The sequence below is a fragment of the Salvelinus namaycush genome, chromosome 18 (assembly GCF_016432855.1).
Source record: "Salvelinus namaycush isolate Seneca chromosome 18, SaNama_1.0, whole genome shotgun sequence".
Taxonomy (NCBI): Eukaryota; Metazoa; Chordata; class Actinopteri; order Salmoniformes; family Salmonidae; genus Salvelinus; species Salvelinus namaycush.
The window spans coordinates 14,406,871-14,422,576 of record NC_052324.1 but is presented as its reverse complement, the minus strand read 5'-3'; the positions used below and the strand labels follow the sequence as shown (position 1 = coordinate 14,422,576).

The following is a 15,706-nucleotide window of genomic DNA, read 5'->3' as shown; positions in this document are numbered from 1 at the left end:
CTTGTCCAAGAGAGATTTACACGGTTATCAAAACGTCATGCCAGGGTAAGCCTACACAAAAATCACACCCCTTGTTTTAAGTGTTTCTCAAATCCCCTATATGTTAGCCCATGAAGATCTCCTCCACCACACAAGCCCGAGGGAGTGCAAAACCGGACAGGAACATCATGTCAGTGACTCAGCACACTCAAGTAGAGTATAGCGAAAAAAGCCTGGCACGCATGATGCACCCCTCCTAGGGACTGCAGGGGAGAGCACTACAAAGCCTGTGACTCAGCCCCCGTAATAGGGCCAGAGGCAGAGAATCCCAGTGGAGAGAGGGGAGCCGGCCACCTTCGCAACCCTGGGCCAGACTACACTGAATCATAGGACCTACTGAAGAGATGAGTCTTCAGTAAAGACTTAAAGGTCGATACCCAGTCTGCGTCTCTCACATGGATAGGCAGACCATTCCTGAAAAATGGAGCTCTATAAGAGAAAGCCATGCCTCCAGCTGTTTACTTAGTTATTATAGGAACAATAAGGAGACCTGTGTCTTGTGACCGTAGTGTACATGTAGGTATGTGCGGCAAGACCAAATCATAGAGATAGGTAGGAGCGAGCCCAAGAAATGCTTTGTAGGTTAGCAGTAAAACCTTGAAATATGCCTTAGCCTTGACAGGAAGCCAGTGTAGAGAGGCTAGCACTGAAGAAATGTGATACAAATGTTGGGTTCTAGTCAAGATTCTAGCAGTCATATTTAGCACTAACTGAAGTTTATTTAGTGCTTTGTCCGGGTAGCCGGAGAGTAGAGCATTGCAGTAGTCTAATCTTGAAGTGACAAAATCATGGATTAGTGACAAAAGCACTGCTAGCTAGCTAAATAGCTAACAAGACTACCTCGCTAACTAGCTAGCTAACAAGACTAGCCAAGTTAGCTGCGTTGTTCCTTGCATGTGATTGGCTGTGATCTTGGAGGCGTCACCAGTGGTGGAAAAAGTACCCAATTGTCATACTTGAGTAAAAGTAAAGATACGTTAATAGAAAATGACTTAAGTAAAAGTGAAAGTCACCCAATACAATAGTACTTGATTAAAATTCTAAATGTATTTGGTTTTAAATATACTTAAGTATCAAAAGGAAATGTAATTGCATAAATATACTTAAGTATATAAAGTAAAAGTATGAATAATTTCACATTCCTTATATTAAGCACACCAGATGACATGATTTTCTTGTTTTTTTAATTTACAGATAGCCAGGGGCACACTCCAACACTTAGACATCAATTACAAATGAAGCATTTGTGTTTAGTGAGTCTGCCAGATCAGAGGCAGTAGGGATGACCAGGGATGTTCTCTTGATAAGTGTGTGAATTAGACAAAATGTAATGAGTACTTTTGGGTGTCAGGGAAAATGTATGGAGTAAAAAGTACATTATTTTCTTTAGGAATGTAGTGGAGTAAAAGTAATCAAAAATATAAATAGTAAAGTACAGATACCCCCCAAAAACGATTTAAGTAGTACTTTAAAGTATTTTTACTTAAATACTTTCCACCACTGGGCGGTAAGCAGGCTAGCCACAGGGCTCCTTGATGAGGTGGTTATCGTGCATCTGACCAAATTAATGGATGATGCGTGGTACTTTTGATTATCTTGTGATCTTGACAAAACAACTTTTGTTATCTAGTGATCATAAGATAAATAAGATGGATCTCACATAAGGCGGGAATTATTTTGTTTATTCTGATGTCCTCTCTGGACTTCCATAGGATTCTGTTTTCACATGCAAAAGTGATTGCTTTTGATAAAAATGCTTTATGTGCCTTCCCAATGAAAACTAGTGTATTTAATGGGAAATAGATGTTGTATGTTTCTGAACAATCCACTATATGCTGCCTTGTTGACAACATGACCAGCGGTGCAGATGCGTGTTAATTTGATAAAGCGCTCGTCCCTCTCCGCTTTCGCCCAATGAAGTGACAGGCGATAGCTCAAGTGTACCGCAGGACCAGATTAATCGAACCCCCTCAATGAAGAGCCGGACAGTTGCGCACGCGCATTACGATTGTCGGATGCTAAATGCAACACTTTTGACTGCATTTGGCAGGCAATTAAACCGCAATACGACTGTGTGATAATAATGACTGTGACTGACAATAAGTAGTTAGTCTTGTACGAGGCTGTCCAAATGATTTTAATTGTGTTGTGCTTGATTACTGTCCCAGTATTTCACAGTGAGAATTATTCACAACAATCTTGATAAAACAGACTAGGTTTTATAGAACCCGTATGCAATTAACCATTGCAACTGAAATGCTGTACAAAATAAGACCCGGACATCATGTCAAACCTCAACGGCATGAAAAGCTCAAAGGTGTAGTAGACACGTTACGGGCATAATTTTCCAGTTTATAAAAAATTACGATTTATAGTTTCAGCTGAGAATCTCTCGCACATTCTTAGGCACAAAGGATCAATAGTTTGCTCTTTGTTCTCCAGTGTCAGATCATTCATACACTGAAAGCCCAAGACGTTATGTTTTCAATTATCATATTACAATAGTATCTCTTGTTTGTTGTTAGCTAGCTACTGTTTTTGACAGCCCCAAATGTAATCATCTTCCATTGGTGATGGGCATTTGGCTCCGTTCACAGAAAAGACCCGGCTCATTTGGCTTCCAAACGGCTCTTCATTCAAACTTATCATAGAACAATGGGAAACATATCCCCAATGTAGCTAAAGTCCATTATGTGGACATAAAGTGTAGCAAACTCTATTTTCCGGAACAGAAATTTATCGTTGGTTGCTGCAAAAATGTCAAGAGGCGTGGTTTACGCGAGACAACGTAAATCGACCACGGCAGGAGCCTCATTTATCAACGTTGCGTAGGAGCCCCAAAACATTCGTGCAAAAGTTGGCATTTATAAAAACTTAACTTGACATGAGAATGTGCTTCATTATCCTTCAGTAAACCTTAGACTATGCCTACGCACAGTTTCTTGTGGTAGAAGTATTGTATTGCAAGAAGGCAAAAGTAGCCTAGTAGCCCTATGCAAATGAGTAATATATGATGACTTATTCATAACAAAAAAGCAGGTAGCTAAATAGAATACCAAGATGCAATCATATGCTGTTAGTGAGAAGAGCAAAAATCTTTGCATTCTAAAATAATTGGAAATCTATTTCCAATTATTTATTTAATTTCCATGATCTGTGCAGAATACATTCCTCACCTTTTCTGACTGTGATGGTTTCATACTTCCAAAATAGCCTATAGGCCTACAACGAGTTGAGACTACCATTCGTCCCATCTCTCGTTTATTTGGACCAATTTCACAGTAGTAAATAGATAAGCTCCCAGTATTTAAATATATTGCTCTATACGATCCTTAACGCAGTTTAACGGTTGAACAGACGGTTCACCGTTTACATTGGTTTGTCTACGTCTGAATACTGTAATGTTACATTTCTTGAGTAGCCTTGATAATATTTCATTTAAAAAACAAAATACATATCATAACCATTGCACCTTTTCTGTTCTGAGTCCATATTCCCGAAGTAGCCATTCAACAAATTACCATGAGCATCTCTCATTTAATTGGGCCTATTACTTAGAGCAAAAACTTGAAATTATAATAGCCTATGTATCTAAAAGGGAGCGCGGTTTATAACATACGACTAGGCTACTTTGGGCATCTTGCTATGTTAGCTAGCGAACTAACAAGCTAGCAAGGTTTTTTTCAATAATATATGGTGATTCTAGCAATGGTAGAGACGTTATCTGGCCAGCTAGCATGCTATAATTTAATCTAAATAGAATAAGCTAGCTAGAAGTAGCATGTTATGATGGAAACAGTGAGTGACAGGGACACATTGCAAGGCTGTAATGAAGTTAACTGGCTAGCTAGTTCTGTGAACATGTTTCTAAACAAATTGTTATTTTTAGCAGCTAGATAGTGAAAAACTAAACAAGTTCTCTATCATAGACCATTTCACAAAATAGTATAAGATAGCTAACTAGCAAGCTAGCTACTTTTATACTGAAGCTTTGCTGGAGCAGCTATTCTGCCTCATATCAGTAGATGTTACTGTTGCTTGCAATACAATTAATCCTATAAAGGTTATACTACCTGCCTGTGCATTTCAAGTAACTGACATTCTGACTGTTCCGATGTTTTGATAGTGGGAACCTAACAAAATGTTTTGGACAAATGCAATATTTTGTGTTGCTCCTCAGCTCATTTACACATGGTATTTTTTTTGTAGTTCACCATCCAGATGTCTGCTGGTATTACAATAAGTAATAATTGTATATGCTTGAATGGTGGGTGGGAGGTTTTATATATGGCAGGGGTAGGGGAATTGAAAAATGTGCTGTGCCCAGCGAGCCAGTAAGCCATTGAAATTGTTGGCCAATATACATTAATCACTAGCACAAATTTAAAGCATAAGAAAACTGCTGCCTACTAGACAGATAGCGATTTGCCGTGGCAAATGGGGTGGGTATTTCTGTCATTTATACCAGCAGATAAAGCTTCCGATCATTTCTTACAGTTGTATAACCTACCTATTAATTGATCCCCCCTCTGTACAGTATCTTTCACAAATCACATATTGATTATAGCCTGTTACTGTAGCCTATCCGTTATCACATGCATTATAATATTTATCAATTGCACTATGAATGTCTAATTGCAGAGAAATATTGAGTAGTGTAGAATGACAATTATCCTACTGTATTCAGTATGTATTTGTCCATACCAAAAAAACAGGTTATGGATGGTTCTGCATAATAAATACAACCAATTTTATTCCTGAAATTATGCTGGATCTAAGGAACAGGCAAATCCGAGATTGTGCCGTTGTCGATCCATGGTGGGTGCCTACAAAGGTGATGATGGAATTAGAGGACAGGGGGGACAATGTGCAGCCTTTTTTAATCGTTAGCCATTAGAAAGACCTGTTTGCTAATTAATTTGCTAGCTATCATACAGTCGGCATATATTACAAATTATATAGTTAATATAAGTAGACATGCAATCATAATTGACTGTCGCGCATATGAAGCACCCACAAGCTACAGGTGGCTGAAAACACAATCATCACGTGATGAACTAGTGACGAATGTCTGGCCAAGGGTGGTCCATTTAAAAATCATTCCTTCCTCCCACGCCCTGCAAGTGTATACTCGTCAGACGTCATGATACGTCATCAGAAGTGTCCACTTAATTTGAGGGCTGAGGGAATAGGGTGTCTTTTAAGTGTTTGGAATGCTGCCTTTATTAAATTATGATTGACAAAAGAGCGAGATTATTTTTATTTGTCACGTCACCAGAATAAGACCCTCGACATTTATTGGAAAGGCGAATCAAATTCATTTTGCACTTTGACCACCCTGTGAAGTTCATTATAATTTATTTGTAGGCTAATAATCTGCACGCTTTCTCGATTTGTAGTCGGTGGACCACCCAACATGTCATCGCGTGACTCCACGTTTACTTCATATGATGGTTATTATATCAATATTTGCGCATAAAAGCGTTTCCACCGACATTTCTCGTATAATTCATTTTACTGACACAAAAAGATCCCACCTCGTCTAGCGTATTATGCTCTTACCCTAACGTATTGATCATTGGAACATGTTTAATTGACGAGTAAAGACTGAGTCACCTGATCCATTCAATCAATATCTGCACTGAACTCATGCATCATACAAGTATCATCAATACTTAACATGCACAGAATTGAAACATGACAGGAGAGCTCTGTATAACATATCACCATGTACCTGATTGCTATGCCAACGCCTTAGTCTCACTAGACTGCAGTTCAGTTGGCACTCATCCATTTAGTATAGATGCCCATGCTATGGTAGGACCCCATCTGTTCCCAAAATAAGGCAGCAGCACTTCAAAACACTGAAATGTTAGATAACAGCTTCTAATGGCTCAGTGTGAATCTGAACTGGCACCCAATCCCCTTTTTACTGCACTGCATTTGACCAATGCACACAGCCTAGGGCACTGGTAAATAGTGCATATAGGGAATAGGGTGCCATTTCAGATGCAGACTGCCTGCCTTTTAGCAGAAACTGAGGGGTCTGTCAGTGCTGTTGAATGGGAATAATACAAGAGGACATGGGCCAGCTCAGACAAAACATTGGTTTTCCTTCAAGCTCTAGTTGCACCTAGGCGGCTCCAAGGAGCACAATGTGCCAATAGGTTTAACTTTTCAGGATCCATTTTAATAGCCGGGGCAAGGGGTGGATCCAGCACAGAAACCTCTACAGTGGATTCGCAAAACCTCATTGGCACACTGAAAGACATAAATCATCAATTTTCAGGGGTTGAGAAGACAGGTAGATTCACCTGAGAATTACTGCAGAGAGGAAAGTTGTAAATCACACCAATAAAAGGGAGTTACTGTCTGATGTCTTCTCATAGACTATCAAAACATATGTCCCTATAAATGAGACACTGATTAATTTAGGGAGAGATACTTTCAACTAGCTTTGATGGGTAAAGGCATCAAGAAAATAGCTTTGAATTATGACAGTGAAAAACAGGGTAGTAGTGACAAAAGGTTAGCAATAAGCTCAAAAAAGAAAAAAGATAATATTGAAGAAATGTCCCCCATCCACAATCCCTTCTTCACATGCATCCAGTCACAAAGCTTTAATAAGATAAAGAAAACACCATTGTTTCACATCATCTAGGGTCCAGTAGTGTCACTTTAAAAAACAATCCTCATAGACTTTGCCTTATAGAGACCATGACAATGTCAAACACCACTATGTACTTACAGTTGTTTATTATATTTAACTAGTCAGTTAAGAACAAATTCTTATTTACAATGACGACCTACCCCGGACGACACTGGGCCAACTGTGCACCGCCCTAAGGGACTCCCAATCACAGCCAGTTGTGATACAGCCTGGAATTGAACCAGGGTCTGCAATGACGCATGCACTGAGATGCAGTGCCTTAGACCGCTGCGCCACTTGGGAGCTGTGAAGATTTTCAGTACAACATACCAAATTCTGTCCCCACAACAACCATTGAACCTAGTAAGTAAGCCTTATAAAGTTTAGTAAGTATTTTCTTCTGAAGCACTGGCTGTTTATTACTTCATTAACTACATATTGGATTTAGTATGTGGACAATGGCTGTGCTACAGTATGTCTTAATCGTTTGAGTATACATTTCTGATGTTTATTTTTTGGATACAGTCTTTAAAAAACTAATAACACAAAATAACAGATCTTTTGATTGCTTTCTCTAGAAAACTTTCTAGTGGCTGATCTTTGTCGGACTCAGTAGAACATATTCTAAGTATAGTTGCTGCCACCTAGTGGCTGAAAAATAAAATGTATAAGTGACTTTTTTTTGCATAACCAAGTAGCACCATTTATTTTCTGTTGAAAATGTCCCATTAAAAGGGGTTTGAAGCCCAGTCCTGCCTCTCTGAGGATGGGTTCAGTGGGGCTACCCCTGATTGGGGTGGGTCTGTGGGGGGTAAACGGGCTCCCTCTGGAAGGGTCACCCAGCAGAGGAGCCAGGTACTCTGGACCAGAGGGTTTGGACGGACTAGTCCTCTTCTAGGGCGGTGGGGGTTTCCAGACGAACAAAGAGGCTATGGTTAACAAGACATTGGTTTAATATATGTCACGTCCTGACCATAGTGCTTATGTGTTTTGCTTGTTTTAGTGTTGGTCAGGACGTGAGCTGGGTGGGCATTCTATGTTGTGTGTCTAGTTTGTCTGTTTCTGTGTTCGGCCTAATATGGTTCTCAATCAGAGGCAGCTGTCAATCATTGTCCCTGATTGAGAATCATATATAGGTGGCTTGTTTTGTGTTGGGATTTTGTGGGTGGTTGTTTCCTGTCTCTGTGTTTTCTCTGCACCAGCTAGGACTGTATCGGTTTGCCACATTTGTTATTTTGTATTTGTTTAGTGTTCACAGTATTTTCGTAATTAAATATGTTGAGCACAAACTACGCTGCGTCTTGGTCCGATCCCTGTTGAGAGGGAAGGCTGCCGTTACAATATATCAAATGTGTGTCAAAATTGACAAAAAAAAGACACTACATTTAAAAAATATATATATTTCCTATCTTTGAATTAATACAACAAAAATCACCTACTCAGTATCTACTGTAACTAAGCTACAACATACACTGAGTACATTTACTAATAAATAAATAGTATTTTTGACAAGCATAAAAACAGCAGCAAAAAAGGCAGCTCAATCACCTATGAAGTTGAAGGCAAGTGCTCTTGGACAGGATGTGGTTGTAGTTGGGTGTACAACACGGTATAAGGCCCAGGACTCCTGTCTTGAAGTGACACAGGTGGCCTTGAGAGGAGGAACAAAGAGGCCCTGATGATCTGGAGCATGTACATTGCATTCAAAAAGTATTCAGACCCCTTGACTTTTTCCACATTTTGTTACGTTACAGCCTTATTCTAAAATGGATAAAAAATATCAGCAATCTACACACAATGCCCCATAATGACAAAGCGAACACAGCTTATTTTATTTTAGCAAATGTATAAAAACTAAAGAAGAGAAATACCTTATTTATACAAGTATCCAAACCCTTTTCCTATGAGACTCGAAAATTGAGCTCAGGTGCATCCTGTTTCTATTGATCATCCTTGAGATGTTTCTACAACTTGGAGTCCACCTGTGGTCAAATCAATTGATTGGACATGATTTCAAAAGGCACACACCTGTCTATATAAAGTCCCACAGTTGACAGTGCATGTCAGAGCAAAAACCAAGACATGAGGTCGAAGGAATTGTCCGGAGAGCTCTGAGACAGCATTGTGTCGAGGCACCGATCTCGGGAAGGGTACCAAAACATGTCTGCAGCACTGAAGGTCCCCAAGAACACTATGGCCTCCATCATTCTTAAATGGAAGATGTTTGGAACCACCCAAAACTCTCCCTAGAGCTGGCTATCCGGCAAAACTGAGCAATCGGGGGAGAAGGGCGGCGGTGACCAAGAACCCGATGGCCACTCGGACAGAGCGCCAGAGTCCCTCTGTGGAGATGGGAGAACCTTCCAGAAGGACAACCATCTCTGCAGCACTACACCAATCAGGCTTTTATGGTAGAGTGGCCAGTCAGAAACCACTCTTCAGTAAAAAGGCACATGACAGCCCGCTTGGAGTTTGCCAAAATGCACCTAAAAGGACTCTGGCCATGAGAAACAAGATTCTCTGGTCTGATGAAACCAAGATTGAACTCTTTGGCATGAATGCAAAGCGTAATTTCTGGAGGAAACCTGGCACCATCCCTACGGTGAAGCATGGTGGTGCCAGCATCATGCTGTAGGGATGTTTTTCAGAGGCAGGGAGACTAGTCAGGATTGAGGGAAAGATGAACGGAGCAAAGTACAGAGATCCTTGAAGAAAACCTGCTCCAGAGCGCTCAGGACCTCAGACTGGGGCGAAGGTTCACCGTCCAAAAGGACAATGATCCTAAGCATACAGCCAAGACACGCAGGAGTGGCTTCGGGACAAAGTCTCGGGAATGTCCTTGAGTGGCCCAGCCATAGCCCCAACTTGAACCCGATCAAACATCTCTGGAGACCTAAAAATAGCTGTGCAGCGACGCTCCCCATCCAACCTGACAGAGCTTGAGAGGATCTGCAGAGAAGAATGGGAGAAACTCCCCAAATACAGGTGTGCCAAGCTTGTAGCACCATACCCAAGACTGTAATCACTGCTTCAACAAAGTACTGAGGGTCTGAATACTTACGTAAATGAGATATTTAGGTGTTTTTATTTATATACATTTGCTAAAATGTCTAAACCTGTTTTTGCTTTGTCATTATGGAGTATTGTGTGTAGAATTAGACTAACGTAGAAAACACGAATGCACTGTAGGAAACACGTATGCATGCCATTTGAGAAACATAGTGAGCTAGATACACATGTTGAGTTTTTTGATCAGCATGCCATATGGCAATAATATATAACTCTTGCAACATAAACCCATGAACACTCATTGATATATTTAATAATTAGCTGCATAATACTATTTTGCTGTAGTCCTCGACAGCTTTCTCCAAGACTATATGCTAATGTCAGAGTGAATTTGTCCCTCTCTTCTCAACCTGCACAATGGCTACTAGTGCACTAGCTTACAGTGGAATTACACTTGAATTGGATGCTAGGCGGGCAGTATATGTGCAGTCTCCAGTACCTCTCTGGGCCAGGGCCGATCTTAAACTTGTGGAGGGAGTCTCCCTCTGGGTTGAAGTCCTTCACGGCAGGCCCTTTTGCCAGCAGAGCAGCACTGTCCAACAGTCAACAGCTTCTGCATCATCTGGTTCCATAGACGACTATCTACATAAACGCAATGCTTACACTGCTATAATTTTCATTCCCATCACTTATTTTTCTTGAGGACAAGTTTGAGGGTGAAGGCAGCTGCCTGTTGCATGGTCTCCAGCTGTCCTCTCACGTCCCTCTCCAGCTCTCTTCCCAGCCTGTCTGCCTACCTAGGCCCAGGTCCTCCAACACTGAGGCCTGCTCCTGCCTGTAGGAACACAGGGGGTTGGGGTTCATTCCTAATTTAGTTCTTCAATATAAATTGGGTTGAAAACAAAAAACAGGAATCAGACTTTTTCACAGAGTTCCATTGAAGTTCAATAGATTTTGTGAGAATGTTATTTGAACACATCTCTCACTTGTTGCTGGCATTTAAGGCATTCGTGTAACAACAATTACTGAGGGAGCACCTGACATTTAAATGTCAGGCTGAATCAATTATTTTTGTCTGACATGAATAAGATATATCTTTCTTGCATATCAACGTCAGTTAGCCAGGCAAAATACAAATTGTACCATGTACAGTCGGGGTGTACAGTGCTGAAGTCCTACTCGTTTTGGGTTCTCAAAGGCATTGATAAATTCATTACACTGACTGCTCAGAGAACAATCACTGAATGACAAGGAACAAAACTAGCAGAGACTGCGACCCTCCAGGACCAGAATTGGGCACCCCTGATGTAGAGCACAGGAACTCTGGAGTCTAATTTAATTCTGAATGGAATCATCAGACCTTAGGGCATGCATCTCTCCCAGCAGTGCAATATGGTCCTCCTGAACCCTGGCATAGCTCAAGAAGAGAGGAATGTAACTAGTCAGCTGTCAGATCAGACTTCTGAGAGGCCCTGTCATTATCATGCGGCGGTGTCGATTCACTGAAATCATGCACTCTCCCTCACACACACCCCCCTCTAGTTGCCGAGGTTCTTGCGGGTCATCTTGTTGAACGGGGGCTCCAGGTTCTCCAGCTCTCTGCAGATCAGTTTCACTCTCTCCTTCAGGTCCTTGTTCTCCTCAAGCAGCTGCTTGCTCTTGTCCGACAGCTGGCTGAGCTAGGCTGTCACAGACACATTATGGTCGTCTCTGGCATCTTCCTGTCCGAAATGCGCCGGAACTCGGCTGCCACGTGCTGCTGCATCCCTTAGTCTAAAGCAGGGTTTCCCAAACTTGGTCCTTGGCCCCCCGGGTGCCGAGTTTGGGAAACTCTGGTCTAGAGAGCACAGGGAGGGAGAGTATGAGCAGAAGTCAGTGTCCCTGACTGGAACATACATGTTTTATATTGATGTTTTTAAAGGCTGGAGTTACAGTTGTATGGGACCCCCTCCCTTTCTGCCATTGAATGATTTCATGGCAAAAATGTGTTTGGAGTGAAAATCTGTTTAGATGCAGAGTGAAGGAAAGTTTTGAGCAGCAGTGACCAAATAATACAGGGTATATACAAGTATACCAATTATTAGGAATACCCTATTCAAAGGCACTTAAATCTTTTGTCTTGCCCATTCACCCTCCGAATGGCACACATACACAATCCATGTCTAAACTGTTTCACGGCTTAGCAATCCTTCTTTAACCTGTCTCCTCCCCTTCATCTACACTGATTGAAGTGGATTTAACAACTGACATCAATAAGGGATCATAACTTTCACCTGGATTCACCTGGTCAGTCTGTGTCATGGAAAGAGCAGGTGTTCTTAATGTTTTGTACACTCAGTATACATATGGCACTGAACTGTCGCTGTCCAGCACGGCCTTCCTCTCTAGGCTGTAGTCGACTGTGTGATGCTCCCGCCTCTACTTCCCGAGCTGCTCCTCCAGGCGGGCCATCAGCTCCTCCTTCTGCACACGGGACTCCTCCGGAGCTTCCAGCTTACCCGCTGCATGGGGATGGAGAGAGAGGAGTAATACAATTAAATGATCAACGTTTATTCATCTTGAATTCAGACCACAGGATCAGGTATGTTGGAGCTGGTTTGAAATGAAAGCCTGGTGGTGGATCATGTGAATGGGATGATGTGGTATCGAGGTTCTTTATCTCACCAAGAACCATGTTCTCAAAGGTGAGCTTGTCCTTGTTCTCCTGCAACTCTTGGCGGAGTTGACTGAGCTGCAGCTCAAAAGGTGTCCTTGGCCTGCTGCAGTCCCCCCAGTTGCTCTGACAGGTCTGTGAGCTCATCCTCCTTCTGGGCCAGTGAGCACTTCACGTAGAGCCCCATGTCTTGTTCAACAGTAAAGTACTGAGAGGAGAAGTCCTTGTGTTGCACCTCCAACTCATCACATTTGTGCTGATATCTGCAAAGACAGTGAGAAAATAGGATGCCATTTAAATAGGGGGCAATTCAATAATTGAAACTTGATTGGTAGTTTAAAAGTTTGCAAATGATTTAGTTTTATTTCATATATTTATGGTTGATTTCGTACTAATGGACAGTATTTAATAAATTACTTATTTTGATGATTTGCATTAATGAGTGATTCGTGTTTGATTGGCTATTTTACCGTCATGACTATGATGGGTTGTCTTTACCCTACGTGGTTACATTAGGGACACCTCTTCGATACAGTGATTTTCGTTGCAAGTTAAGTGATAATTTTCGATAACCCTTTGCATAAATGTATTAACCTCAGTCTTCTAACCTGCTACGTTAATTATCCTAACCTGCTGCGAAAAAAGGCTTTCGCGGTTACGTTAGGCTATAGCCGTCTACTAGACGTCTCAACAATAGTCTGACAGTTTGTCCACGCGCAACATTTTTCTCACTCAAACCATCAACCTGTACTAGCCTAAGATATATGCAGCCAATGAAAACTCTCACTTTTCCAGTCTCGTTTCTGCGACCTGTAGAAATATATTCCACCCTGACAACGCGTCTCCAAATCCCATGTCCTTTTTCTCGGTTGACTTATCTCTGCTTTTCATTCTATTTTGGGGTGGAGGTCATTTTTTCCGTGAAACTTTTTCTCCAGCGATTGCGCTATAGAACAACTTCTTCTTCTATGGTATAATGGCGTTCGCAACAATTAAATGTGCATTCCGCCACCTAGTGTACGGGTGGATAATAATTATCCCAAAATATTTTTTGGGGGGGTAAAAATAAAACCTCATAACTAGCCAAAAAAGTATTGACCTAACAGAATCAACCTGCTTTTCTGTAAAAACCTCAGTTGCAACATTTTCCATTCCCAGATTATTCAAAATTGTACTTCTTCTATGGAGTAATGGCGTTTGCAACAATTAAATGTGCATTCTTCCACCTACTGTGCGGATGGATAATAAGGATCCCAAAAAAGGAAAAACATTTGGGTAAAAATAAAATACTAACTACCCAAAAAATTAATTAACTAAACAAAATAAACCTGCTTTTCTGTAAAAACCTCATTCTAATCAGGTCTTAACACAGGCTCAGAAGCCTTCTGTGAGGGCAGGACATTTCCTTGCGACAAAAGCCCTTGTAGTGCTTCTGCTGTGAAGTCTTGGAGCCCCAAAAACTTCTCGGCTGCAGATATAATATCCAGCAACTTGGACCTCTTAGACACTTGTGCTGTACAATTAATCACTGTGGCTATAAATGCCACAACATCCACCTTCTTCACAATGAGTGTATCCAGATCACCCGATTTACTTAAAACACTAGCAACTGATTGCAATTCATCCACTGCCATATCTTCAACACTGTTGCCTCTTGCCCCTTCGACTCTCTTCACCTCCTCCACATAGGAGATCTCTGGCAGCCCTGATCCTTGACACTTCGACCTCCTTCACCCTAACAGGGCACTCAAGGAAGTCCGGAGTATGATCCCCACCACAGTTGCAACATTTTCCATTCACAGATTCTTCAATATCATACTTCTCCCGTCTGCAAACATTTGACACGTGACCATATCCTTTACGATTTCCACACTAATGGTTTTGGCACAAATGCTCTCACTTATATACATACACTTTTACACTTTTACATAAATACACTTTTCACTATCTTTCAAAAGTTGGTGTGCAGAGCTCGGTAGTAAGCGTCCGCTCAAGCTGCCATCTTAGAGCCTCCCGGAGTCAAGCACAGTCGCCATTTCCTCCAACTTGCCATCAACGCCAAGTGGTTACAGTCAGTGGTGACAAGTTTTAAATCAGGAGCTCATCTCCTATCAAACAACTAGTTAGGAACCACAACACACATTTTCTTCTCTACTCGTTCTACCATTGCTTCTTCAACTTCACTCCTTTCTTCCACTCTTCTCAATGCCTCCGGATAGGAGACATTCTGGACAGCCCTTATTCTTGCCACCTCCGTCTCCTTCACCCTAACAGGGCACTCAAGGAAGTCCGGAGTATGATCCCCACCACAGTTGCAACATTTTCCATTCACAGATTCTTCAATATCATACTTCTCCCGTCTGCAAACATTTGACACGTGACCATATCCTTTACGATTTCCACACTAATGGTTTTGGCACAAATGCTCTCACTTATATACATACACTTTTACACTTTTACATAAATACACTTTTCACTATCTTTCAAAAGTTGGTGTGCAGAGCTCGGTAGTAAGCGTCCGCTCAAGCTGCCATCTTAGAGCCTCCCGGAGTCAAGCACAGTCGCCATTTCCTCCAACTTGCCATCAACGCCAAGTGGTTACAGTCAGTGGTGACAAGTTTTAAATCAGGAGCTCATCTCCTATCAAACAACTAGTTAGGAACCACAACACACATTTTCTTCTCTACTCGTTCTACCATTGCTTCTTCAACTTCACTCCTTTCTTCCACTCTTCTCAATGCCTCCGGATAGGAGACATTCTGGACAGCCCTTATTCTTGCCACCTCCGTCTCCTTCACCCTAACAGGACACTTCAGAAATTCAGGTGCATGTTCACCACCACAATTGACCCTCAGGGTCTCTGTGCTGCCACCTACTGATATGTCATCTCTCAGTGCAGTGCATCTCTCAGGAAAAGTGGGGGTTTCTTAAGGTGCCACTCAAGACGTTGTTTAGGATATCGGATGTTAGTCATGGTCTGCAGAGATGGAATTTCAATTATGCAAAAAAAGTGTTAATTCACTCGCTGTGAGCTCTGTCTTTGAACGTTACCTAACGGTAGCCAAGAATGTAACATTATGTTTTCATAAATGTAAATGCTAGATAATGTTAGCTCCCTTAACTAATAACAAATGCATTAATTTTAGAATGTATTATTTATTATTGAATGTTTGAAATAATAATAATTGAAATATCAAGTCATAACGGTTCTAGTTTTTATGGAATTCCAGCGCTTCTAGTGTTAAAAGACTCCTTTCGAAATCCCCACTTCTCCTGAGAGATGCACTGCATTGAGACATGACATATCAATAGGTGGCATCATAGGGACGCTGAGGGATGACTCTTCTGAGGGATGA

The 15,706-nt window shown here is 41.5% G+C and overlaps 1 protein-coding gene and 1 long non-coding RNA gene across 3 annotated transcripts in view; both read right to left on the bottom strand.

The window, feature by feature from the left end:
- The window catches only part of LOC120063566 (spermatid perinuclear RNA-binding protein-like), a 58,973-nt gene extending 48,412 nt beyond the window's left edge, over positions 1-10,561 (bottom strand). Inside the window, exons 1-2 of the mRNA XM_039013919.1 lie at positions 10,495-10,561; positions 10,139-10,269 (exon numbers count right to left, since the gene is read on the bottom strand). Of these exons, the coding sequence (XP_038869847.1) occupies positions 10,139-10,269; positions 10,495-10,561 (198 nt within the window). The remainder of the gene's footprint in view (positions 1-10,138; positions 10,270-10,494) is intronic.
- Positions 10,562-11,986: 1,425 nt separating this feature from the next.
- Positions 11,987-13,275, bottom strand: LOC120062701. Of its 2 annotated transcripts, none has more exons than XR_005478433.1 (3): positions 13,138-13,275; positions 12,362-12,613; positions 11,987-12,198 (listed from the first exon to the last, which is right to left on the bottom strand). It is a non-coding gene; the product is annotated as an uncharacterized LOC120062701 (long non-coding RNA). The 2 variants fall into 2 exon arrangements; XR_005478434.1 differs by having other exon boundaries at positions 11,987-12,190.
- Between the last annotated feature and the right edge of the window lie 2,431 nt (positions 13,276-15,706).